Below are 26,698 nucleotides of genomic sequence, written 5' to 3' on the forward strand. Positions count from 1 at the left end.
AGAAAGACTGGAGAGAAGAGTAGACAAAAAGGAACGATGAGCTTGTTGGAATACCATAGCAGATCTAAAAACAAGCTGATTATCACTAAAGAAAGAAATATTTTTAGTTAAACTGGGCCAACCAATATGCTCGAAAATTTCGATAATATTGCAAAAAACAGTAATTGGATGGTAACAAGAGTAATGTGTTGGCGGTCTTCATCTTTCTAAAACTGAAGTCACGCTGCCACACAAAAAGCTTTCCGGGACGACAGAAGACGCCAAGCACATTTGAAACAAAAGCGCAAGATGTGACACAAGTTCAGCACATTGGGGAGTTAGATGCTTTTTAGAGATACCATCTATGATGGTATCTACTATGAAATTGTTGCTTTGCATTGCGCTGGCGATTCCTTTTGTATTTAATATTATTTTACTCAAAACGAGAATTTGGCTATTTTTTTCTTTAGCTTGTCATAGTTGATTATAAATAGACTATTACCTCGTCTCGTCTTACCTACAAAACTGATAAGTTAAATAATTAAATGTGTTCCTCCTCTTCTTTGCTGTTCATCGTACAGCTCTTATGTTTTATTAATAAGAGTACAGCTCTTATGTTTTATTAATAAGAGTACAGCTCTTATGTTTTATTAATAAGAGTACAGCTCTTATGTTTTATTAATAAGAGTACAGCTCTTATGTTTTATTAATCTCGGGCATTTTGTTTGTATAGTCCCTATTTTAGAGAACTCCTTAAATTTTTACATCGATCATTTTTCGTGTGACATATTTCGATTTTCAACCACTTTTTAAGGCTCAACCAGTTTGTTGTTGTCTGCAGTTTTTTTCTTTACTAATCTTTTATTGCGTGTAATAGGCTTCTTTCAATAAGTAGTATCTGCTCTATAGAGTTGATTCCGGGTTGTTACAAAAGACCAAGGCCGAACACAAGACCGAATACCAGGTTGTTACAAAAGACGGAGACCGAAGACCAGCTTGTTACGAAAGACCGAGACCGAAGACCAGGTTGTTAGAAAAGACCGATACCGAAGACCAGGTTGTTACAAAAGACCGAGACTGGAGATCAGGTTGTTATAAAATACCGAGACCGAAGACAAGGTTGTTACAAAAGACCGAGACCGAAGAACGGGTTTTTACAAAAGACTGAGACCGAAGACCAGGTTGTTACAAAAGACCGAGACAGAAAACTGAAGACCGGGCTTTTACAAAAGACTATGACCGAAGACCAGGTTGTTAGACAAGAACGAGACAGAAGACCAGGTTGTTACAAAAGACCGAGACTGGAGAGCAGGTTGATATAAAATACAGAGACCGAAGACAAGGTTGTTACAAAATACCGAGACCGCAGACCGGGTTTTTACAAAAGACTGAGACCGAAGACCAGGTTGTTACAAAAGACCGAGACCGAAAACTGAAGACCGGGCTATTACAAAAGACTATGACCGAAGACCAGGTTGTTAGAAAAAAACGATACCGAAGACCAGGTTTTTACAAAAGACCGAGACTGGAGACCAGGTTGCTATAAAATACCGAAACCGAAGACAAGGTTGTTACAAAATACCGAGACCGAAGAACGGGTTTTTACAAAAGACTGAGACGGAACACCAGGTTGTTACAAAAGACCGAGACCGAAAACTGAAGACCGGGTTATTACAAAAGACCGAGACCGAAGACCAGGTTGTAACAAAAGACCAAGATCACAGACCAAGTTGTTACAAAAGAGCGAGACAATTTTTTCCTCCAAACTTTTTGGGGGACAACTGCCCCCCCTCCCCAACGTCGCCCCTGAATCTACTGAACGTAGTTTGAACATCAAAACGAATTTCTTTAAAGAAAATTCAAATCCATAGAACCTTTAAAACTAACTGAAAGTATCCTTAGCTTATATTAATCAGTGAATTGCGATAATTGTGATACGTAATAGTTGTGATACACACCAATAGTTGTGATACTTAAAAACAGGAATTGTAGTTTACTGAGACTAGAAGTACAATAAGCAAATAATTAATGGCAATAGGTTTTAATAACTGCTCTTGAACGCAATTCAATAATTACAATTGGCAATGGAATGCCACAGCTTTAAAAAAAATCAATTGCAATAAGCTTATTGAATGCGTAGATTATCTTGTTTAAACAACAGTATATTCAATAAATAATTCAATAACAGTAATTCAATAAAGTTAAAATACTTGCCTACTAAGATAAATGTAATTTAGCATATAAGAAAATATGTGCTGAAATGCATCCTGCTTGTTCCACTAATTTCCATTTTAGCTGCTGTTTTGAGAAAGAAATTAATAGCACTAAAACGCAAAAGACAAATTCAGTAAATTAAAACGGAGGTGATGCAATTATTTCTCCTCTTTACAGCATTCTCAACGCAAAATTTTTGTTAAATAAAGCACTTTTTTCTTTGTTGTTTCCCGTCCTTTTTTTAATGTAAGTCAATATAATCGTTAAATAATTTCGCAACTACAATTCCACGATCATTCACACCTTCACAACAATTTAACAACAATTTAACAATTGTTAAATTGTTCACAACAACACAACAACACGATTGTTCACAACAACACACCTTCACAACAACACAACAATTTAAGTTCTTCTTTTTAAACATCAGTATCAGTTACAGATCAGAAAATGTGCAAACTTTCTGTGCAAACTATTGCGCAACTATTTGCAAACTAATGTGCAAACTATTCTGTCTTCCGTAGATAACATTAGCTGAATATCCCTGCTTTATTTATTATTTCAGATACATTATTTCAGAACACTCTTTTTACACTCCTGAAATAAAGCTATAGATCATCTCTTCCAAGGGGTTTTAAATCGGACCAAAACGTATACTTACTATTGGAGCCTCGAATGGATATTTCTTGCTAAATTTAAATCTTAATAAGAATCGCTCATTCTCATATACGGTACTAGGTGCCCCAACAATAAAGAATTCCCACCTGGAAGTAGAAAAATCAAGAATTATTTTTAAAATGTTCATCAAACCTTTGTTTATGCCATTAGTTTGTGTCAGTAATACCTAGCCAATCACATTAGATAATACAATGGGTAGCTAAAGCCAGTATCTCCCAAAAGAACTTTTACAGTGAGAATCAGTTGGCTTCCAATAATTACAAGACACGTTTCACTTATGGCTAGGGTTGGGGCGACCTGTTTTTTTCTATTTTACGTTGTCTGATAGACTCCTTGGGTAGTCGTATTTTCAGATATGAACATTAAGAATTATTTCATTGATTTGTCTAGATTGACCACCACTGTGAATTTTTCACTCGACAATACTGGGCAATCCAGAATAAAAAAAAATAAAAAATCTAAGTTGCTTGAAAATTAAAGGATGCTTCCTAGGGAAACAGCCAAACTAGCCAAAATAAATAAAAAATGTACAGGGGCAAGTAAAAAAACTCCAATGTTGGCAAAACTCTTCTCGCATTCTTACTACTGACTGAAGTCCTCGTTTATTTTATTGTTATTGTTGTTAATGTTTGTATTTTATTGTTATGCTGTTATGGTCCTGCCATAATAATTCGACCCTATGTCCCTAATTCTTTAAAATACAAAAGGCAGTAAAAATGAAATCAAGTTCTTTAGATTGATTAAGTATAAACTTGCACAATCATACACATTTAATGAAAAAGAAATACATATACAGTTATGCAATTTTAGTACTTAGCGGGCGTCAAGTTTGAAAATAAGGAACGTGTGTGGAAATCAGCACAAAATGAGCAAAACAATATATCATCATTGAGCTCTAAAATGTGAAGCTTTCCTGATTACTGTAGCAAAAGACAAACACTACCATTAAATGGGAGTAAACTGGGTAAAAAACCAATTGGTGAATTGGGTATAACCCTACCATCTTGTTATCAAATAGGAATTGAGAAGTATATCATTGAATAGCTAAATGAGTAAGCTATGCATTAACACTTATTATTAAAATTTATTCACAACTTTTACTTGATTACTTAATTACTTAATTACAAGATCACGAATTTGAAAAGCCCGTTAGGCCTATATTTATCCTTTTAGCGTTTCAATTTCGTTCTTGTATCAATTGAATCATTATTTTCTTCAGATTCCAAAAGTATTACTTTTGTTATTTAATTTGTGTTAAGTCAAGTACAAATATTAAATATACTGTTGCTCTTCAGAGACCAAGAAAAGAAACCAAGAGATGTTACGTTTAAATATAACAAAACTACTTATTTTGCAACATTAGCCCGACTGTTTGGCTTGATACATAATAAGATTAACAGCCAAAAGAATTGTAAAAAAGTCCTGGTTGTCAGGCTCATATAGACCTAAGATGGAGCCATATGGAAAAAATGTTTACATTTCAATGTCCTTGGTACTTTAATTTGTCCTTCTCATCAAGGCTGTACCCAGGATTTTTTTTGGAGGGGGTTTTACTCAATTTTTTTTTTTGGGGGGGGGGGGTTACACAAAAAAAACTCAAAAAACGCATACACAATTTGTTTATATCCATTCTTGTCACATTTCTACGAGTCAGACAAACATTTCCGAGGGGCGGGGGGAGTTCAACCCCCATAACCCCCCTCTGGGTACGGCCTTGTTTTTCATATTACTGATTCATCATGCCCGCACCATTAGAAGTTTGCACCAATGAGGAACAACGAGCAGTAATCCGGGGTCAGAAGCTGCATCAGGAACCACAATTCATCAAAGAATTTTGGCGCAATACAGGAACAGTGTGTGGCCTAAACTTGGTGTCGACGAATACATAAGAAAAATGCGTATCCCTCGAACGAGAGATACGCATAAGGAAAAAGCCGGAAGACCATCCATGGCAACAAATCATGACAACAAACAGCGCGCACGTGACATTTTCGCTAGACAAACGAGTGACAATTGATGAAGTGGAACATCGTCAACAAATTAGTCATGATTCTCCCTGTGAAATCACCCACAACAGACTTGGATTTCATTAAGTCTATGCAAGCTGGGCCCCAAAACAACTCATAGTGTTGTGTTAACAAACATGCTTTGAGACTTGCCAAACGCATTTGGGTCGCTATACAAACGCAGGTGACGGTTAATACACAGAATCACCACTGGTGGCAAAATCTGGATCCACCATTAAGAGCCAAAAAGTAAATAGCGGAGTTTACTGCCCCTGACGCACCTTCCAATCATAAAATCTGGATCACGGGTCGTTGTTTCTCGTTGATGCAAACTTCTAATGCAGCTCCCATTATCTCTCTGCAATATGAGAAGGACAAGTTAAGGAATTAGGGTCGAAATTTTATAGCAGGACCACGACAGCATAGCAAGAAAATAAATAAAGACAAAGGTCAATAGTAACAATGTAAGAAGAGTTATGTCAACATTGAAGATATTTTTTTATTCAGCTTCATAAATTTGGACCAAAATTTATCTGAGAATGTAATCCTTTAACAAAACCGCAGGGAGGAGAACATCCTCCCTACCCCTCCTCCTTCCAAGTGTACTGCTATTTAATCTTTTTTTTTTGTATTTGAAAATACGTGTAAAATAACATAAAAAGGACAGATCAATAAATAAAAACAAACAATTACATTGATACTATTTTTTATTGAAGCTAGTCAGATTATTAAATCTAAAAAAAAATAATAGTTTTTTTTTCTACGGAAAGTAATGAGCAATATTAAAACTTAAAACGAACAAGAATTATTCTGTTTAGGAGCTGGGTTGCCCCTTCCGCATCTCTCGCTCGTTATATTAAAGTCTTAAAGTTCTTTAAAAATAAATCTTATTCAAATTTAATTACTCTTTTGTTTCAGGGGTCTTTCTTAAACGATTGGGACAAAATGTCAAACTTTTTCTTAAAGAGCAGCAGAAGCATATATCAGAAAAAAAAAAATATAAATACGACAAACGGGGCTATGGCCAGTAAATGAAAACGAAGAAAAAACAAAAACGAACATTTCGCCCGTATCTAATAAGGCTTCTTCAGCGTAGAGAAAAAAATAACTAAAACTAAAAAATATACATAAAACTACATATTTTTAGGTGAGTCTATTTTAGTTTTATGTATATTTTTTAGTTTCAGTTTATATTTTTTTCTCTACACTGAAAAAACCTTGTTTAATATTGCCAAAGTATTCGTTTTTGTTTTTTCTTCGAATACATTTATTAGCTAGAGACCCGTTTGTCGTATTTATATTTTTGTTTTCTGTCATGGCTGGCCAGTTCGGCTTTAGATCTTTTAAGCATATATCAGCAGAAAAATAAACTAGCTGAAGCTCATATACAAAATGTAAGAAAAAGACAAGAAAACACACAAGCACTGTGCAAAAAACAAAAAAGAAAGAAAACTTACAGTAACAAAAACAAAATCCAACACGGAATTTGAATAAAAATTATGCGCTTTAGAACCTCAATAATAAACAATCACAAATTCGAAAGATACAAACAAACTTTTCTCTCTTTAAAACTGAATAGCTCTTTACTTTTTATTAGAATAGCCGACTTCAGCAATAAAAATATTAGAAAGATCATTTGTATTCAAAATTAGATAGATCATTTGTATTAATAAATATTGCTACTAAAGTCATACAGATACCCATATGGGAGGTCAAGTGGGACAGCTACCTCTTTTCCTGGAGAGACAAAAACCAATATAAAGTGAACAATAGTATATAATTCGAAATAGATAGTATTCTTCTTTCAAAATAGGCTTCCATTTGACCTTTCCCTCTGCAATTTTTTGTGCTACAAAAAGAAATTTAGTTTCAGAAAATTGTTCACAGAGAACTATGACAGTTTTTTTTCAACAATTTACACAAAACAAAACGAGCTTGAAAATAAAAATAAAAGAACTAAACTTACTCAAATATATTCCCCGCGATTTTATCTGCATCAATTTCAATCCAAGGGCGTTGAGGACATGACATAAGTCTATCCAAATCCTTCAATATTCTTTTCTAAAAAATAAAATGTTATTGTGTAACTAAACCATACAATGTTATCATTTGATTATGCAGTACAACAAATACCAGGACATTTAATTTGCCAATACATGCTTATTAGCCAATTAAAACGTTGGGGAAAAAACAAGGATGGGTTCCTTTATGAACCCCCCCCCCATGTTTTTTGTTTGTGTTTTTTTATACAAAATTAAGTAAAAAATATTAATTGGAAAGGTAGTTCATATTATATTTGGAAGGAGAATTGAAAAATAAAATTATATATTTCATATTTTTCTTCTAAATTATATGTTGTATGTTAATTTTGGTCTACCTACAACAACAATGTCTCTTGTTTTCTTTTCAAATTTGTTTTAAGAGCCAGTTGCTGATGCGAAATGGGTAAAAAAAACAATGCAAATAAACAAAATCATTCTCGTCGTATTTTTGAGATTTGAAATTTGTGTGACACCAAAATCTTATCAAAAGTCTTGCTTTTGTTTGGTGAAATTGGCCTTATGAGCCAATTTGGGCTTTATGAGCAAATTGGCCTTATGAGCCAATGAAATTGGCCTTATGAGCCAATATGGCCTTATGAGCCAGCTGTTGATGAAAAATAAATACAAAAACTATATAAATAAATACTAAAAACTATAAATACAAACACAAGCCTACAAAAGCAGCAATTTTTTTTATATAACCTAGGGCTATATACAGGCATTACATGATCAGGGGGTGGGGGAAGGGTACAATTATGGATAGTGTTAAGTAGAGAATTGAGTGATAAATTTATTTTTTGCTATTTGATTTCTATATTATATCAAATAATTATCCACCTATTAGAGGCCAGAGGGGGGACAGCTGGGGTGTAATTGCAACAGAAGCAATTACCATGCCTAAAAAGAGCCAGAATAAAATTCTAGTATTCTTTTTTTTGTTAGATGACTTCTGTGTTACACTGAAATTTTTTCAAATGCATTTTATTTCGAATTCTACTGTTTGTTCGGTTTACTTTTTTAACAGCAAACCATGTGGAAAAAGTGAGAATTGTAAATAGTTTATGAAAAACTAATTGAGTCGTTGCTGCCCACTATGGTGAAAAATACAACAACCAAAACTAGTTGTTGTTTTTTTTTTTTTTTTTTTTTTTTTGTTTTTTTTTAAGCTGTCATCAAGAGTTCTGGCTCTTCTAAGATTTTGAAAAGGCAGAACTGAACCACATGAAACTCAAGGTTAAAATTCAGAATATTTTTTGTTGCAAGATGGTAAAGAAAGGGACAATGGTAACTGTGGTGACTTTCTAATATCTGTGTGGGTCCTGGAAAACAAATATATTGTAATACTAGAAAGAAATTAAATAGTGATAATCTTACTGTAAAGAGACAATTAACTTGTTGGTGTGAAACATCAGTTTTGTTATGAGCAGTTCTACTCTCAGCTAACAACTATTAGAACATCATATAATTGTACAGTCCTAGATAGTGCAAATTTCTCACAGATAGAGGATAGCATGCTTAACACATCTTTATCAACTCTCTTATCTAGGAGGGGACATGACTAAATTATGGTCATGTTAGCAGGACTACTCACAAGGAGAGAGGAAAAGCGATAATTTATAGAGGCTAGTTCTTCAAATAACTCAGACCTTACTGAGGTAGCATAATAATAGGTTTAGGTAATATTTTTGAGCCTAATTGTACAGTTTTCTATTCTGCTTATTGTCCTTTTTGGTTCTCCTTATGTCTTTTCCAACTGTTCTTTGGTTTTGTGTGTGCATATAAGAAATCTTTCTGGTTTCCTTGCCAATAACTACTTATTTCTGAAACTACACAAAATATTATGTTAAAAAATGGGAAAATAAATAAATAATACTAACTAAAAAGGGAAAAATATAATACACATCATAAAAACAAGAAAGAATTAAAAGACAAGGATTGACATTGGTGAAGCAGCAAAGCATATCCTGAAATGCTGGAGGAAGACCTTTTGGATCAATCAGTTACTGACAAAAGAGCTGATAACAAACTTGACTCTTCTATCTCTGAGCCACTCACCAAAGGTTTAAGTGATTTATATTTTCTTTTATTTAATTTTTAGAAAAAAAATACTTAAAAAAATAATTCTTAGAAAAAATATTTTTAGAAAAAATGTTTAGAATTTTTTCTTTAGAAAATACTGATTACTAATAAGAATATACCATCTTTGACTTCTGCCCCTCTTAGCCAACTGATGTGTCTTTTAACATCCTTCCTAAATATACTAATGAATAAAATTTCATTTTTTTAATAGAACTTAAATACCAGAAATAATTAACATGGAAGTACTCCACAAAGAGGGTTGTGACCACTTTCCAATTAGTTTGATAAAAATTTTAATTTAATCGGTTTACACTGATAAATCAAATGATTTGGTTACATTCCATGGTAGGTTTAATGAAAATTTTACCCTCTGAAATGACAATTCAAACAATTGCCAGAGTGTTTCAAAATATTTAAACAAGCAGCAGCTTGGCAGATGGCATTATAACAAGATTTGCCTTGTTTCTACATTTTAGTTTGTCACAATATTTACAAAGGCCTAAGAACTCTCATAGAACAGATTTTTTTATGCTGAATATAAAAATTTTAGATTGCAGCTGAATTTACTATTTAATAAAGTACAGTCAATGATTGTAAAGAATCAAAGGTAAACTATTTAAAGACATATAGAGCAGAAAAGAATAATTTACAGAAAACTTATTAAAAGAAAAATTTTGAATATAAGGAAACAAAAAAAACAGCTGTTTCAAACTTGTAAGACACAAGATTTTTAAAAAGCTTAAAAAAAATTGGAAATCAACAAGCAAATTAATAAACAAAGGCAGTCTCCCAGTATAAAAATTTTAAGAAATCAAATTTTGAGGAACTAGATAGTAATTTTTCTTCCTAGCAATGGCCAAATAGCCTAGAAGGGAACATAACACTGTCTGGCATAGAGTACATAGAATACTCCTTAAAACAAGATAACTAAGAGCTATGTTATACAATAACAAAAGAAGAGGTAGAAGAAGCAATAAACATACCTCCTGGGTATTCTGCTCTAAGATCACATGGTATAGATCTACCCACAAGAATATAAAACTTCTGCAGGGTACTTTAATGCCAGTTATTGTGAGGCTATTTAACTTAGTGTTGGTAAATATGGTTTGGTCTGAGCCATTGAAGGAATATCTATTATTCCTACTTTATAAAAAGGGAACTGCATATTACATAGTAACTATATGTCTATTGGCTTTCATAATAGTTTAAGCAAGATTTTTGAAAAGGTTACTGGTAACAGATTGAGTTACTGAGTGGATAAAAGGGACTGCTGGAAGAAGAACAGCCTATTTTTTTGAAATATAGTCGGTCAAGCAGGTACCCAGAACAATCCTTAAGCAATTTCTCTGGAAAACATCTAGCAAATCTTCATCTGCTTTTCAGAACGCCCATGCTTCAGAGCCGTATTTGACCACTGTCATCACAGTAGCTTCTAATATTTTATTCTTGGTTTGCAGACTTATCTTTCTATTCTTCCAAACTTTTTTTAACTGTGAAAAAACACCCTGAGCCTTGGCTATTCTACTGTTAAAATCTTCACTGCTCCCACCATCTTTACTAATAATACAACCAAGGTAAGTGAAGCTGTCCACCTGATCAATATTTTCATCACCCAATGTCACCTTTTCATCTTCACTTATTCCTAGCCTTAGTGACTTGCCTTCTTAACATTAATTTTCAAACCTATTCAAGGACCCTGAACTCGCAAAACCACTAAAAGTTCATTAATTTTGCTCACACCGTCATCTAAGATGCTTAAATCATCAGCTTAATCTAAGTCCAGGAGACTTACTCTTCTCCAGTTTTATTTCGTGGTCTCTCATTGCCTTTCCTGTGTTTCTTACGACCAAGCCCGTCAGAATAGTCCATAGAGAGTGGGTCAGAACACAACCCTGCCTAACTTTTTGATTAATACAAAACCAGCTGCTAACCTCATTTCCTACCTTAACCACAGCAGTGTTATTTTTGTACATAGCACTAATCACATTAATGTATTGTCTTGTATACCATACACCTTTACTAAAGCTCTTCTATCAACAGAATCGAACGCTTGCTCATAATCTATAAAACTGAGGACCAAAGGCGTTTGACAACTCAGGCACTTCTCCATAATTAACCTAAGAGTGAAAATTTGGTTAACATGTCCTCTACCTTTTCTAAAACTGCACTGTTCTTCTCTTAAGACTTTGTGTATGTCATCTCTCAGTCTGAAAAGTATCATACTACTAAGTAATTTGTTACCTACAGAGACCAGATTAATGCCTTGATAATTACTACGCTCACTTTTATCCCCTTTCTTATAAAGTGGCTTAATTAAGGTTTTCCTAAAACTGTTAGGTACTTCCCCTTTTTCAAAAATCATATTCTAATCTTCTGTAACTTATTTCTAACATCAGAGCCACCATATTTAAGAAACTCATTTACCACACCATCAGCACCTGGTGCCTTATTCATTTTTTAATCCTTTTATTACTGTTGCCAATTCTTCCTCACAAAACAGATCTTCCTTCACATCCAAGGTATCACAAACTTTTTCATTTTCCTCTATATCTTTTCATGCAACTCCATCTAGGTTTATCAAATTCTCAAAATGGTCTGCCCATCTCCCTTTAATTCTTTCGTTATCGCTAATTGTGGCCTCGTTCCTATCTTAAACTAGGCCAAGTCCAGATTGACTACTCACTCTCAATTTATTAACGTGTCAGTACAATATTTTACAATTATGCCGTCTAGCTGCATCTTCCAGATCCTCAGCAATTTTACCCATGACCTCAACTTCACACCTCCTTAGTTTATATTTTAAAGTTTTCTCCACTTTCTTTACATTCCGTTTGTTTTAATATGATCTGTCACTCAGATAATTCTTGTACAAATCTATTCTCCTTTCTATTAAACATAAAACTTTTTCACTAGTATTCCTAGCTGCAGTCTTAACTTTCTTCCTTAACATACCTTCAGCAACTACACAATTTATTTTTCTAAAATTACTCCAACCATCTTTCACATTATCAAATTTGAAACTCTCAAGTTAAGTATTCAACTGTTCCTGGAAAATTTCTCTCAAATTCTCATCCTGGAGTCTACTAACATCATAACTTCCCAGGAGGTAGTTACCCTTCTGATATTTCAGCTTTAAATTAACCCTTGACACTACTCAATGGTGATCTTTACTTTTAACATCAGTAACAGCACTCCTATATACCCTACTATCTTGTATTGATCCTGCTAGTCTTCGGTTTACTGCAATATAATCATTAAAGTCTGCTGTCTTACCATCACGTGAATACCATGTTAACTTATGAGCTATTTTAAGACCTAATACTGTATTGGTTTTAAATAGATTGTTATACCTACAAAATTGCAAGTCTGTATCCATTACTGTTTTCTTTTCCTATACTAAATTTAACGAGGCTGGGATACCATCTATTCCCATTTCTGTCAACCTGGGCGTTAAAATTTCCTAGTAAAAACATCATATTTCTACCTGGGACCCTGTTTATTTATTCTACCTGCTATATAGGATAATATAGATCGGCTTTTCTAATCCATGTATGAAGGGAAAACCCAGGGTTACAGGTTTGGAGTTGTAACAGAATTTCATGTTGTAACATAGACCTGAGAAAAGGTAGCTCACTGTCATCTAGGTTAATTTCTCTGTTTATTAATGATTAATTAAAAAAAAAAAAACTTTCCAAATAATAAGTTTTTAAAAGAAAAGTAAAGGCCATTTTAAACTTAAGCTCAGCAGATACAAATATCTGTTAAAATTCAAACTCAAAATGACCAGAAATTACTAATAAAGAATAAATGAAACCCAGAAAGAACAGAAATGAAATCGACAATAATAGCAAAAAACCTGCAAAAAGTAATAATATAAATGATTGAATAAATCTTAAAGAGATTAATGGTTAAATTGAATATGCAAATCAAGCTTAAAACGAAAAAAAAAAAAAAATATTTTACTAGTGAAGTATAAATGGAACCTGAAACAAAAAGAAATTAAATAAACAATCAATGCAAACAAATATACAATAGATACTAATATAAATGAATAAATAAATCTTAAAACGTGTGAAACTTAGATTGAATATGCAAATCAAGCTTGAAATGAACAAAAATCACTACAAACAAGAGTTTGGGTATTGCCTCCTTCTCTCATTGTAAAAGTCTAAAACCTACTGCGTCATTGGTACTTTACTGAAAACCAATTTTATGACAAATATTTTCTTTTGTACTTAATATTGAAAATTAACATCAAAATTATAGTAAAATTTTGAACTGATGAGAACAAGAGTTTGGATACTGCCCCCTCCCTTATTTGTAAATAAAAACCAAAAGCCTACTGCATCAATAGCAATTAACTGAAAACAAATTATATTACAAATATTTCCTTTTCCAGTTCTTACAGAACTGAAAATAAAAATAAGATTACAGTGAAATAAATTCTTGAACTGATGGATCTTTCAACAATTAATATCATTATACATCAGATATTCAATCTGATATTGTTCATACTTTCCAAGACTGCTCAAGACGCATATAGTTTTCAGTAAAGCACCAATGATGCAGTAGGTTTTAGACTTTTACAGTGAGAGAAGGAGGTGATACCCAAACTCTTGTTTGTAGTGATTTTGTTTGTTTCAAGCTTGATTTACATATTCAATTTAATTTTCACTTGTTTTAAGATTTATTTATTCATTTACATTAATATCTATTGCATACTTCAATAGTAATTTTTTTTTTCGTTTTAAGCTTGATTTACATATTCAATCTAAGCATTACTTGCTTTAAGAACTATTTATTCATTTATATTAGTACTTGATGTATGTTTTTGCTATGATTGTTTATTAAATTTCTGTGTGTTTTGGGTTTCATTTATTCTTTAATAGTAATTTCTGGTTGTTTTGGGTTAGAATTTTAATAGGCATTTGTATCTTCTGAGCTTAATTTTAAAATGGCCTTTAATTTTCTATTAAAAACTTATTTTTCATAAAGTTTTTTTTTTAATAAGTTTGGGGAAAAAGAATGCATTTGGAAAAAAAGGGTGTGAGGGGGCTGGTTACCCTCTAATATCTTTTGATGCTTAAAAAGTGAACTAGAAATTTCAATTTCCAATCAAATGAGCACTCTCTGGAGTTTATACAAGCATTCCTTCCATAAGAACCTTGTATGCCTCCAGGGCATGACTTATAAGCCTTGCCCTGAAGACTGTGGGGGAAGTGCCCTGCTCAAAGATATAATTTCCAGAACTTTCAACTAAGTTGAACAAAATGGCTATTTTAAAATTTTGATTGGATGTGTTTGGGGAAATGGTGGACATGGAAGGGGTTTTAGCTGCCTTCCAATCACTTTTGACTATTAAAAAGGACACTAGCCATTTAAATTTCTAATCAAATGAACCCTTTTTGAAGTTTCTGCAACAATGCTTTCTATAAAAATCTTATATGTCCCCAGGGCATAGCTCTCAACCCTTGCCCTGAGGGCTGTGGAGGGGGGTGTCATCCTCAAAGACCTAATTTCCAGAATGTTCAACTACGTTGAACAAAATGGCTATCTCAAAATTTTGATTGGATGTGTTTGGGGGAAAAGGTGGGTGTGAGAAGGGGACTAGTTGCCCTCCAATCCCTTCTGACTATTAAAAAGGGCACTAGCCCTTTGAAATACCAATTGAATGAGTCCTTTTTGAAGTTTCTATGACAAAGCTTTCTATAAAAAGCTTATATACCCCCAAGGCACAACTTACAACTCTTACCCTGGGGGCTGTGGGGGGAGTATCCTCCTCAAAACATAATTTCTATCTGGAAATCAGCTATGTAGAAAAAAATGGCTATCTCAAAATGTTGATTGGATGTGTTTGGAGAAACGGTGGGTGTGGAAGGGGTGTTAGTTGCCTTCCAATACCTTTTGACCCTTAAAAAGGGCACTAGAACTCTCAATTTCCAATTGAATGAGCTCCCAATAAGTTTATATAACACCCCCTTCCATATGAAGTGCCTCTTGGAAAAAACTAATAACAAATAAATAAATAATAAAATATTGGAGCTGTATGGCCATTACTATAGGCAATGCTATAGCATTGCCTCTGATATGGTAAGTTTTTCCTGCAGTAGTTGGGCTCTACCATTAAATCTAGGAAGTATGGCCTTTTCAGTGCTATTTTTTGCAGATGGCATTGTATTGGTGGCAAAATCTCAAGATAACATGCAAAAACTTTTAAACCTTGCCTTAGATTATGTGAATCTTATAAGATAAATGTTGATAAAACAAAACGTATGGTTTTCCATAAAAAAAAGCAATAATGAACAGGGTTACAAATTTTATTTTAATGGGAAAAAGATTCAGTTAGTAGAAGAAGCAGTTATTTGGGTTTTCATTTTTCAGCTAATAGCTCCTGGAAAAGACATACTACAGCCACTTTTGCAAGAGGCAAAGCAGCCATGTTCATGCTATATGAAAATAGTAGCTGAAACAAAGCCAATAGCCTAAAGATGCTAAAACAGGTATTCAAATCCAAAATAATGCCAATCCTTTGTTAATTCAGGTTCAAATTTATGATTCTTTTCATTGAGGAAAGTTAGGTTAATACAGATGGTAAAATTCTAACAAAGTTTATTGCCTTATCTAGAACACACGCTAGCCAGAACCATGTTAATACTGATGGTAAAATTCTAAAAAAGGTTATTGCCTTATCTAGAACATAGGCTAGCCAGAATCATGCATGAAAAATTACTAAAGCTGGACACAAAATCTCTGTGGTCATTTTAGATATTAAAAAATTGTAAGATGAAAGCAGTTTCTTCTATATATAGAATAATGTCCAAGGTTTCAAAGAAAGTGAGGACTTTTGGTAAAATTCTAGTTTAACTACTTTTCACTATATTGGGAAGAAGTTAGGTTATGAGAATGACACTTTTAGTAATGAATCCAGGGCCAAAAACATACTCTGGGAAGGTATTGCCAAGCTACTATATTAACCCTCTTCTGATTTCTATATCTTAGAAATGTGCCTACTTGACGGGTCTTACGGGGGAGTACGACTGCAGTAAAATACAACTTAACCAAAACCAATACATTAACATCAAAGACTAAAAGAAAATACCAATTGAAATTTTGACAAAACAAAATTTGACCTTAATTTTCAGTCATAAGATTCTTTTTCCCTGGTTTCAGTTCTGAAAAATAAAATTCCTGTTATTTGGGTAAAATCTTACACCATATCAATGGGTTTTTTTTCTAAGTTTAGGAAATGTATTTGCAGATCTTTGAAACCTCATAAATTAGGATTGAGCAAAGCTGTGAGGCTGAAAACAATTTTCTTGTACTTGAATTAAGCAGAAGGTTTGTTTTGCAAGGTTCCACTTTCATAACACAAAGATTTCAAAGGTCATCAAAGGTTGCAGTCCTCTGTAGAGAGAAGGAGTGGAGGTGGGTACTTTGAAATATCTATTTGGACTTACTTTTGTATGTCATCCAGCCAGCCATCATCCAGCCAGATGGAATTTAAAAATCATTTTGAAAGTATGTTGGATAAATTAGCTAGTCTTAATACTCCTTATTTAGTTATGGGTGATTTTAATATTGATTTAATGAAACTCCTATCTGCAGATCAGAATAGAATAGATAGAAATATTTTGCAGTTTTTGGAGGGCCTACTATCTTATGGACTAAACCCCGTATGTTTTGTGCCCTCTAGAATAGCTGATACATCATTTTCACTTATTGATAATATTTTTTCACCTTATAGTGCTGTTAATACATTTGTTATTCCTGATGATTCATCTGACCACTGTATAATTATGTCTGATTTTCTTATAAATTTTCCGCATAATAAAAAAATCAAACCAAATGTAGAGATTTTTCACATAAAAATGTGTTAAGGTTAAAAGAAGGGCTTGGTGATGTTGATTGGAGTCCTGTAATTGATGAGAAGGATCCGAACCAATCATTAGATAAATTTTATTATATTATGAATGAAAAGCTTGATCTTTTTTGCCCATATAAGAGCCCGAGAGGAAAGAAACTTACCCCAAAAAAACCTTGGATAAATGAATCACTTTTAAGATCTATTAATGAGAAAAATCGTTTATATAAAATTAGAATAAAATATCCCACGGAAATAAATATAATGCGTTTTAAAAATTATAAGAATATGCTGGTAAGGATCCTTAAAGTAAGTGAAAGACTTTATTATGAAAAATCTTTTCGAAATTCAGATTCCCCTAGAAAAACTTGGAGTTTGATTAAAGATAAAATTGGAAGAAATAAAAAGTTGTTACACCCTGAAGTGTTATTTGATATTAATGGTAAAGAATTTAGAGGACCACAAGCTGTTGCTAAGAAGTTTAGTGAATATTTTGCTAGTATTGGATCATCTGTTGTTTCAGGAGAAGTTGACCTTTCTTCCCCAAGGTTGCATAAAAAATATCTACCGCCCACTGAAGATACGAGCATATGTATGGCCCCGGTTACTTTTGCAGAATTTCAAAAGGTCATTAAGAATTTAAAAAATGGTAATTCATTGGGATATGATGAACTTTCAACTAATTTGCTAAAAAATATTGCAGGTGTAATTTGTGAACCATTGCTTCATATTTTAAATTTATGTATTTTCTCAGGTACATTTCCTAAAAGATGGAAAATTGCTCGTGTAATACCATTGCATAAAAAAGGAGATAAATCTGATACAAATAATTATCGTCCTATTGCAATTTTATCACCATTGTCTAAAGTATTGGAAAAAATTTTAAAAGGAAGGATTACTAATTATCTAGATAAAATAAATTTTTTTACCAAATATCAGTTTGGATTTAGGGCAGGCCATTCGACGGAACAAGCAGTTGCAGCTCTTGTATTAGAAATAAATGACTGCTTAGATAGTAATTATCATGTATCTACTGTTTTTTATGATGTTAAAAAAGCATTTGACACTTTAAACCATGAAATTCTTTCTGATAAAATGGAAAATTCCGGTATAAGAGGGAAAGGACTAGAAATAATAAGATCATACCTTTATGGACGTAAAATCGTGGTAGATGTTGATGGTCATTTGTCTAGTTTAAATGATCTTGAAGATATTGGTGTCCCACAAGGATCGGTATTAGGTCCACGTTTATTTTTGATGTATATTAATGATCTTCCACGATGTTTGCAGGGAAATAATGGTCTTGCAATTTTATTTGCAGATGACACAGCTGTTTCTGTTAAAGCGAAGGATTCATCTACATTAATTCAAAATTTGTTTAACACTGTTAGTTCAGTTAATCGATGGTTTGTTTCTAATTATTTAGTACCGAATTTTAAGAAGACTGAATTTATGGTTTTTGGTCATTCAAAATGTGCTACTAAAAAAATTTCATGTCAGGAGCTTCAAGTTGGTGAGCATAAAATACGTAGAGTTCAATCATATCGTTATTTAGGAGTTTTTATTGATCCCCTTTTGTCATTTCAAACTCATATTGATCATTTAAGGGTGAAACTTTCGCAAAATATTGGGTCTATGTATCGTTTGCAACATGTTTTTCCATTTTCAATTTTAAAAATAATTTATCATTCTTTGATTGCTCCTTATTTAAATTATTGCACAATTATTTATTTAAATACTTTTTGGACGCATATAAAACCCCTACAGATCCTTCAAAATAAAGCAGTGAGAATACTTGGAAATTTTTTAAATCGTCCATCAAAACTTAGAGATGTATCGGAAACTGAAACATTATTTCTTTTCTTGAATTTATTAGATCTGAAACATATAAGAGAACTTAATATATCAATATGGCATTTTAAAATACATGATCCTAGTAGTTATTTTTATGAAAAATCTCTGTTGATTCTGCCCCCTCCTTCTGCTCTTAGGTGTTCTGGAACATATCGAATTCCCTTTGTTAATTGTGAAAGATCTAGATTTTCAATTAGATACCAAATACCATTTATTTCAAATAAATATAGGCTGAAAGATAGAATTCAAATTGAGTCATTTCTAAGGAAGTTCTAAGGAAGAAAATATTAAAATTATGTATTGACCTGTGATGGTGGAATAGAATTTTTTTTTATTATTATTATTATTTTTTTTTGTTTATATTTGTTACCCATGTTGGGATAGCCTTCCATGCCCCACTTGTCCAGCGTTTGTTTTCTTTATGTTTGTTATGTTTTGTTTTTTTTTCTTTAACCAGGTTTTTTTTTCTCTTTCTCTCTTTTGTTATGATGAGGAAATGGTTTTTTTTTTTTTTTTTTTTTTTTTTTTTTTTTTTTTTTTTTTTTATTAATACCCAATTTTACGAGCTTTGCTCTCTGTTGGGGGTATATGTTTTTTGTTATGTTGATTTAATCAAATAAACAGTTCTACTATATTAACCCTCTTCTGATTTCTATATCTTAGAAATGTGCCTACTTGACAGGTCTATACCTATTGAAATTTTGACAAAACAAAATTTGACCTTAATTTTCAGTCATAAGATTCTTTTTCTCTGGTTTCAGTTCTGAAAAATATAATTCCTGTTATTTGGGTAAAATCTTACACCATATCAATGGGTTTTTTTTTCTAAGTTTAGGAAATGTATTTGCAGATCTTTGAAACCTCATAAATTAGGATTGAGCAAAGCTGTGAGGCTGAAAACAATTTTCTTGTACTTGAATTAAGCAGAAGGTTTGTTTTGCAAGGTTCCACTTTCATAACACAAAGATTTCAAAGGTCATCAAAGGTTGCAGTCCTCTGTAGAGAGAAGGAGTGGAGGTGGGTACTTTGAAATATCTATTTGGACTTACTTTTGTATGTAGAGCCATCCCTGAAAGTTTCATTTTCCTAACCTAAAGCAACACCTTTTCAAGATAGTGAAAAGCAGCTAAACTTGAATTTTACCAATGTTTTTCCCATGAATTTAATGACTAGGCTATAAGACCCAGAGATTCAACATTGGGGGTGCTGGCAACAGTGCTTTGACTAGGCTAGTATATTTTCCTATAGAAGCAATAAAGAGAGTTTTGGTGAAGAATATTAGGCCTGTTTTTCAGTCATCAATGTGAGCACTAAGATCTTACATCTTTCTGCAAAGATTATCGTTTTTTCAACTCACCTTTGTTCTAAGATCTTACAGCTCACTGATGTTAGCAAAATGCATGAAAAACACCATCTTTCTGCCATATAAACAATGATGAGAGAACTTTTATGATCTACTCTTGTTCTCAGACCACTGATCAGAGCAGTATGATGAAAGATGTTTGCACAAAAACAACCAAAGATGTAGATAATATCAGAGACCACACTGCCTTTCCATGATGATAAATAAAAGTTCAAATAGGGATAAAATCCTTTTAATAGACAGTGATAGAAATTCACAAAAATACCAGATATTTCAGTCACATAAACAGTGACCATCATCAGTAGTAAAACTAAACTGTACTGATGACAGTCACTGTATATGTGACCAAAACATCTGGTATTATTGTGAATTTCTATCACTGTTATCATCATCACTGTCTATTAAAAGGATTTTATCTCTATTTGAACTTTTATTTATAACATAAGATGTAAAATCTTAGTTCAAAGATATCACTTTTAAGCATTTTCTGACAAAAGATGTAAGATCTTAGCACACCAATGAGTGAAAAAAAAGGCCCTATTGTCCTATATGGCAGAACAGAGGTGTTTTTCACACTATTTGCTAACATCAGTGAGCTGTAAGATCATAGAACAAAGATGAGTTAAAAATGATAATCTTTGCAGAAAGATGCAAGATCTTAGATGTAAGATTTTAGTGCTAAAAAATGGCCCTATTATTTCAAGATAAATTTACCACTTGAACATATTAGTATTTGGGTTCAGATAAAAGCTACTCATCTACTATCTCTATCAAGCTGTAGGGATCTTAACTACAAATTTTCCCACTAGCATAGGCTATGAAGTATTTTGGGGGGACATCCACCATATGGCTAATATGGGAGTAAAATTAATTTGTGATGCAAATGGATACTTTTAGATTGAGGATACAATTCTATGTATATATTTGCACATTAGTGGGGCGGGGTATATATTCTGTGAATATATAGCCTAGGTTCTAAGAAATTCATGAATTTCTTAGAAAAACAAGGAAAAAAGTGAAGATAAAGGCTCTCCCCCTACAAAATGTGTTAACTAGGATTATTCTACATATTATGGAGTTAGAATTGTTTTCTCAATATGTTTCCTTATGTCCAGCTGGACTCCTAGGCCTAGGCTTAAAATACTGGTTGGCCAGTTGGCTAATTTAAATATTTTTATATATATATACATATATATACACTATTAAATTAACCATCTGGTGGTATCCCATTTTGGGGGATGGATTGAGACATTTTCTTTTTAGGTACAAGACTGCAAGGACTTTGAAAATCTAAGGGGAGATATTGAATTTGGAAAAAACATAACAAAAGCAGCAAATAATGTATTCACTTTCTTCCTAGCTGAACTATATGAACATACAGTCTATAAGTTTCCAGGGGGGGCAAACTTTGTCTAAATGCTATTTTTAATGCTATATAATAGAAATCTCAGAAAAAAAATATGAAAATAAGGCAGCATCATTCAGCCAGGGGGGCAAGAGCCCCCCCCCCCCCATATGGACACCCATGCTAGCCTAGGCTACTGTTTGGACACCATGATGATTTTTTGCCAAATAGATAATAATCATGCAAACCCAAAACCAATTAAAACATTGTTAGGTTACACTAATAAGCTATATAAATTACATCAAGAATTTCCAATTTGTATAGCCTAGGACAAATTGTTTCTTATTGAGCTGAAGCATAAAGCTAAACAATCAATTGCAATATGTAGGTTATCAATAGGCTAAATCACTTTGAAAATGGTTAAATAATTCTAGGTTTTTATCGAAGGCAAAAATAAAAATAAAACAATTTTATAGTAGGCTTATTGAACGCAAGGACAGTGCAGAGTAGTGCCTTAGAAAAATCCATGCTGGAAATGTTTTGAAATTTTTGCCTATTTCGCACTGTCTATTTACTATAGCTTAATATCTCTCATGCGACAAAATTAACCCACAACTTGAAAATTTAGACTTCTGCGCTGCAGGATAGGAAAATTTTAAGTGGTGGATTTAAAAATATTTCTTCTTAGGATTTATATTTCATTTTCGTGCATTTTGATGGCGAGTACTAAAAAATTTACAGTAATGGTCAAACTCTAGTAGTCTAACTTTTTCTTTCTGTACGTCAATGCTGTTTCTATTGTACCAAAAAGTATAGTGAAATAAAAAAAATTATTAGAGCCAAAAATCTTGGAGCTCCATTGCCCCTTTTAAGAAAGTCTCTAAAGTGCAGACTTTTATTTTATCGTGATAGATAAATACACAAGAATTTTTCAATCCAAAGAAGTAAATAGAAACGGAGAAAATCCTAAAGTGTATATTTCAAATTACGTTCTCACATTAGCTTAACTTAAAATAAAACTTAAAAGATATGTACAAAAATTCAAAGTGAGAGCTTAACAACAACAAAATCAGGGGAGCAGAATCTTTTAAGAACACAACAATAAAGTATGAAAATTTCATCAACAAAAATTGAACAAAAAGCAAAATCCGCTCGAAAACAGTTAACAAAACCAAATTTGCTTGACAGAAACAGAAAAAAAGTGAAAACTAAACACAACGAGAATCAACTCGACAAAAGTGGAATAAAAGAGAAATTTGCTAGACTAAAATTAAAAACAAAAATTCATTCTAAGAAAATTAAGAATGGTGAAAATTCACCCTGCAAACAAATAAAATATATTAAAAGTTTAAGACAAAAACAAAATATAAATTACCTTTTCATAGGTTACTCAAGATGGTTTACTTGACAGAAATTGAAAAAGCGAAATTTTCTAAACAAGAATTGAAAAGAGCAATTGAAAAGATTGAAAAGATCATAATTGAAAAGATGGCCCCCCTGGAAATTTTGGACTATAAAGTAATTACAAGGAAACCAAAGGAAAATGAGTAGAATAGGGAAAAACCATGGACAAAATATGTGTTGACCCATTGTTGGCTGCCTGTCCAAAGATTTCGACCATTAATAACGAAAAAATAAGTTCTAATTTGTGACTGAGTGAAAGTGACTTCTTTCCAGTTTTCCATAAACATTTTTTCTATGTGGTTTGGTTGGAGTAACACACAAAAAAAATTCTTCATAGAAATGAATGGTAAGTCAATAACGAATGTATAAGAGCCTAACTATTGATAACATTAAATGAAAGAATCAGCTTTTATGGTGATCCTAAAATGTACTTGTTTATTAGTAATTAGTGCAGTTACTAGTATACAAGAAAGGTCGTATAATTGTAGAGAACATAAGGAAAACAACTTTATAAGGGGTAATTTTGGGGTAAATATGCCGTCAATTTTGCTTGCATTGCACACACACACAAACACACACACACAAACACACACACACACACACACAAAAACAATCGCACAATCTCACACACACACAAAAAAAAGAAAAAAAACAAACAACAACACCAAGACACACACACACACACACACAAACAACCAAAACAAAAAGACCACCCACACACACACACACACAAACACAAACACACACACACAAACACATACACATACACAAACACACACATACACACATACACACACGCAGACACACACACACACACACACACACACACGCACACACACACACACACACACACACACACACACACACACACACACACACACACACACACACACACACACACACACACACACACACACACACACACACACACACACACACACACACACACACACACACACACACACACACACACACACACACACACACACACACACACACACACACACACACACACACACACACACACACACACACACACACACACACACACACACACACACACACACACACACACACACACACACACACACACACACACACACACACACACACACACACACACACACACACACACACACACACACACACACACACACACACACACACACACACACACACACACACACACACACACACACACACACACACACACACACACACACACACACACACACACACACACACACACACACACACACACACACACACACACACACACACACACACACACACACACACACACACACACACACACACACACACACACACACACACACACACACACACACACACACACACACACACACACACACACACACACACACACACACACACACACACACACACACACACACACACACACACACACACACACACACACACACACACACACACACACACACACACACACACACACACACACACACACACACACACACACACACACACACACACACACACACACACACACACACACACACACACACACACACACACACACACACACACACACACACACACACACACACACACACACACACACACACACACACACACACACACACACACACACACACACACACACACACACACACACACACACACACACACACACACACACACACACACACACACACACACACACACACACAATCAAAATCTACGAGCCTGAGAATATCTGTCTGATTTTCGAAAAAAGGAGGAAAGACCCTCTAGGAGTCATAGAATTTTAATGAAAATCAAATCATCAAAAATTAAGCGTATCAAAAAACCCTATTGTAGAGGTTCCAAGCTCACATCTGCAAAAATGAGAGATTTTATTATTTTTGCCAGAAGAATGACCAAGGATGCGTGTTTGTTTGTTTTTTTCCCAGGGGTGATCGTATCGAAACAGTGGGCCTAGAAAGTCGTGAGAGGGCGCATTCTAACGGAAATGAAAATCTCTAGTGCCCTTTATAAGTGAAAAAAAAATTGGAGGGCAACTGCACCCCCTTCCTCGCATCTTTTTTCCCAAAATCGCCCGATCAAAATTTTGAGATAACTAATTTGTTCAGCATAAATGAAAGACCCAATAACTGTATCTTTGGAGATAGAATGACCCATTACAGACCGTGGGGAAAGGCTTTTAAGTTATAAAATTTGACCATTATTTACGTATAGTATTTGTTTACGTATATAATGTATTTGTTTACGCATATAATGCGTCAAAGAATGAGCAACTTGAGCGGTGGGGGCTAAATCATACAAGTACAAGGATGCCGGCAAAGGAATTTCCAGTGGGGGGGGGGAGACATCAAAATAGCAAGCAGTGATTTTGATTTGGAAAACAATCAGAAATTAAATAAAAAAGGAGCTTTTCAAATGAGAGCAAGGGACAGATTTGAAACCTATTTGAACAGATTATCCTTAACGTGAAGAGGGCTGTCTTCCCCTTACTCTTTACTGTGAAGTTTGGCTTTTGTCCAAATTTTAATAGAAAATTTGCAATTGGAAAAAAAAGTTTTCAAAGCACTAAAATACTTTTGTTTAACGAGCAAGGTGTTGAGGAGGGGACAGTCTCCCTTATATACAGAGTAATTTCAACTTGTTTTAAGTTTTAAACGTGATCCTTACTTTAGTTGAAAAAAACCTTTTCTGTTTGTTTAATTACATTTCATCAAACTGTAATGGGTAATCAAACAGTTCATAGTAACGAACTGTAAGTAAGAACCGGCCCGGCTCAATAGTAACCGAAACTCTAAAAAGGCAATGTTGATACCAATAGATATATCAAAAGATTTGGCCTATTATGTTGATTCCAACTATATGAGTTGTATTAAGTTTAGTCTTACCCATCAAAATCTATGATCCAGAGGAAATATGTCTGATTTTCGAAAAAAGGAGGAAAGACCCTCTAGAAGTCATATAATTTTAATGAAAATCACATCATCAAAATTAAGCGTATCAAAGAACCCTACTGTAGAGGTTTCAAGCTCACATCTGCAAAATTTGTGAGATTTTGTTATTTTTGCCAGAAGAATGACCACGGATGTGTGTTTCTTTTTTTTCCTCAGGGGTGATCTATCAACCCAGTGGGCCTAGAAAGGAGGGCTCATTCTAACGGAAATGAAAAGCTCTAATGCCCTTTATAATGACAAAAAAATTGGAGGGTAACTGGACCCCCTTCCACGCATCTTTTTTCCCAAAATCGTCCGATCAAAATTTTGAGATAACTAATTTGTTCAGCATAATTGAAAGACCTAATAACTGTATCTTTGGAGATAAAATGACCCACTACAGACAAGGGAAAGGCTTTCAAGTTATAAAATTTGCCCATTTTTTACGTATAGTATTTTTTGTTAGGAAGTATGCATACATTTTTCGGGTGGGGGAAGGGAGGATGAATTTTCTGCTGGGAAGATTCTGCACGAGGAGAGTTCTCCATGGGGAGGGAAGTTTCCAGGGAATGAACTTTTCAGGAGAAGTTTTACGCTGAATTTGCCAGAATTCCTATACGAAATTTCTTTATAGGCCTTGCTTTCTCTTTACTTATTCAATTTTATGCGTGGAGATATTTAATGTAATTGTCCGGGGTAAATTTTCGCCAGGATTAAATTGTTCAGAGGATATTTGTGTGGCAAGGGGGATTTTTCCTTGGATGGGGAGCCACATGCCCTGGGGTTATTTAAAAAAAAGATCAGAAATTAAATTAAAAAAACAAGTTTTTTCAAATGAAAGTAAGTAACAACATTAAAACTTAAAACGACCTGAAATTATTGCGTATATGAGGGGGGTTGCCACCTCCTCAACACCTCGATCTTTACGCTAAAGTTT

General features: G+C 33.5%; 1 protein-coding gene across 3 annotated transcripts in view; it reads right to left on the reverse strand.

Moving 5' to 3' along the window:
- Positions 1-21,978, reverse strand: part of LOC148947298 (ubiquitin-conjugating enzyme E2 W) — a 43,513-nt gene extending 21,535 nt beyond the window's left edge. Inside the window, exons 1-3 of one of the 3 annotated variants that reach the window (XM_089097373.1) lie at positions 21,935-21,978; positions 6,844-6,938; positions 2,855-2,957 (exon numbers count right to left, since the gene is read on the reverse strand). In XM_089097373.1, the coding sequence (XP_088953499.1) occupies positions 2,855-2,957; positions 6,844-6,938; positions 21,935-21,949 (213 nt within the window). In that variant the 5' untranslated portion in view covers positions 21,950-21,978. Of the gene's footprint in view, positions 1-2,854; positions 2,958-6,843; positions 6,939-8,293; positions 8,492-9,981; positions 10,337-21,934 lie in introns of those variants that run through there. The other 2 variants (XM_089097374.1, XM_089097375.1) reach the window with 2 other exon arrangements.
- Positions 21,979-26,698: the final 4,720 nt, after the last annotated feature.

This window comes from Artemia sp. Qi Xiang Cuo, chromosome 11 (genome assembly GCF_049724085.1).
Source record: "Artemia sp. Qi Xiang Cuo chromosome 11, ASM4972408v1, whole genome shotgun sequence".
NCBI classification, from domain to species: domain Eukaryota; kingdom Metazoa; phylum Arthropoda; class Branchiopoda; order Anostraca; family Artemiidae; genus Artemia; species Artemia sp. Qi Xiang Cuo.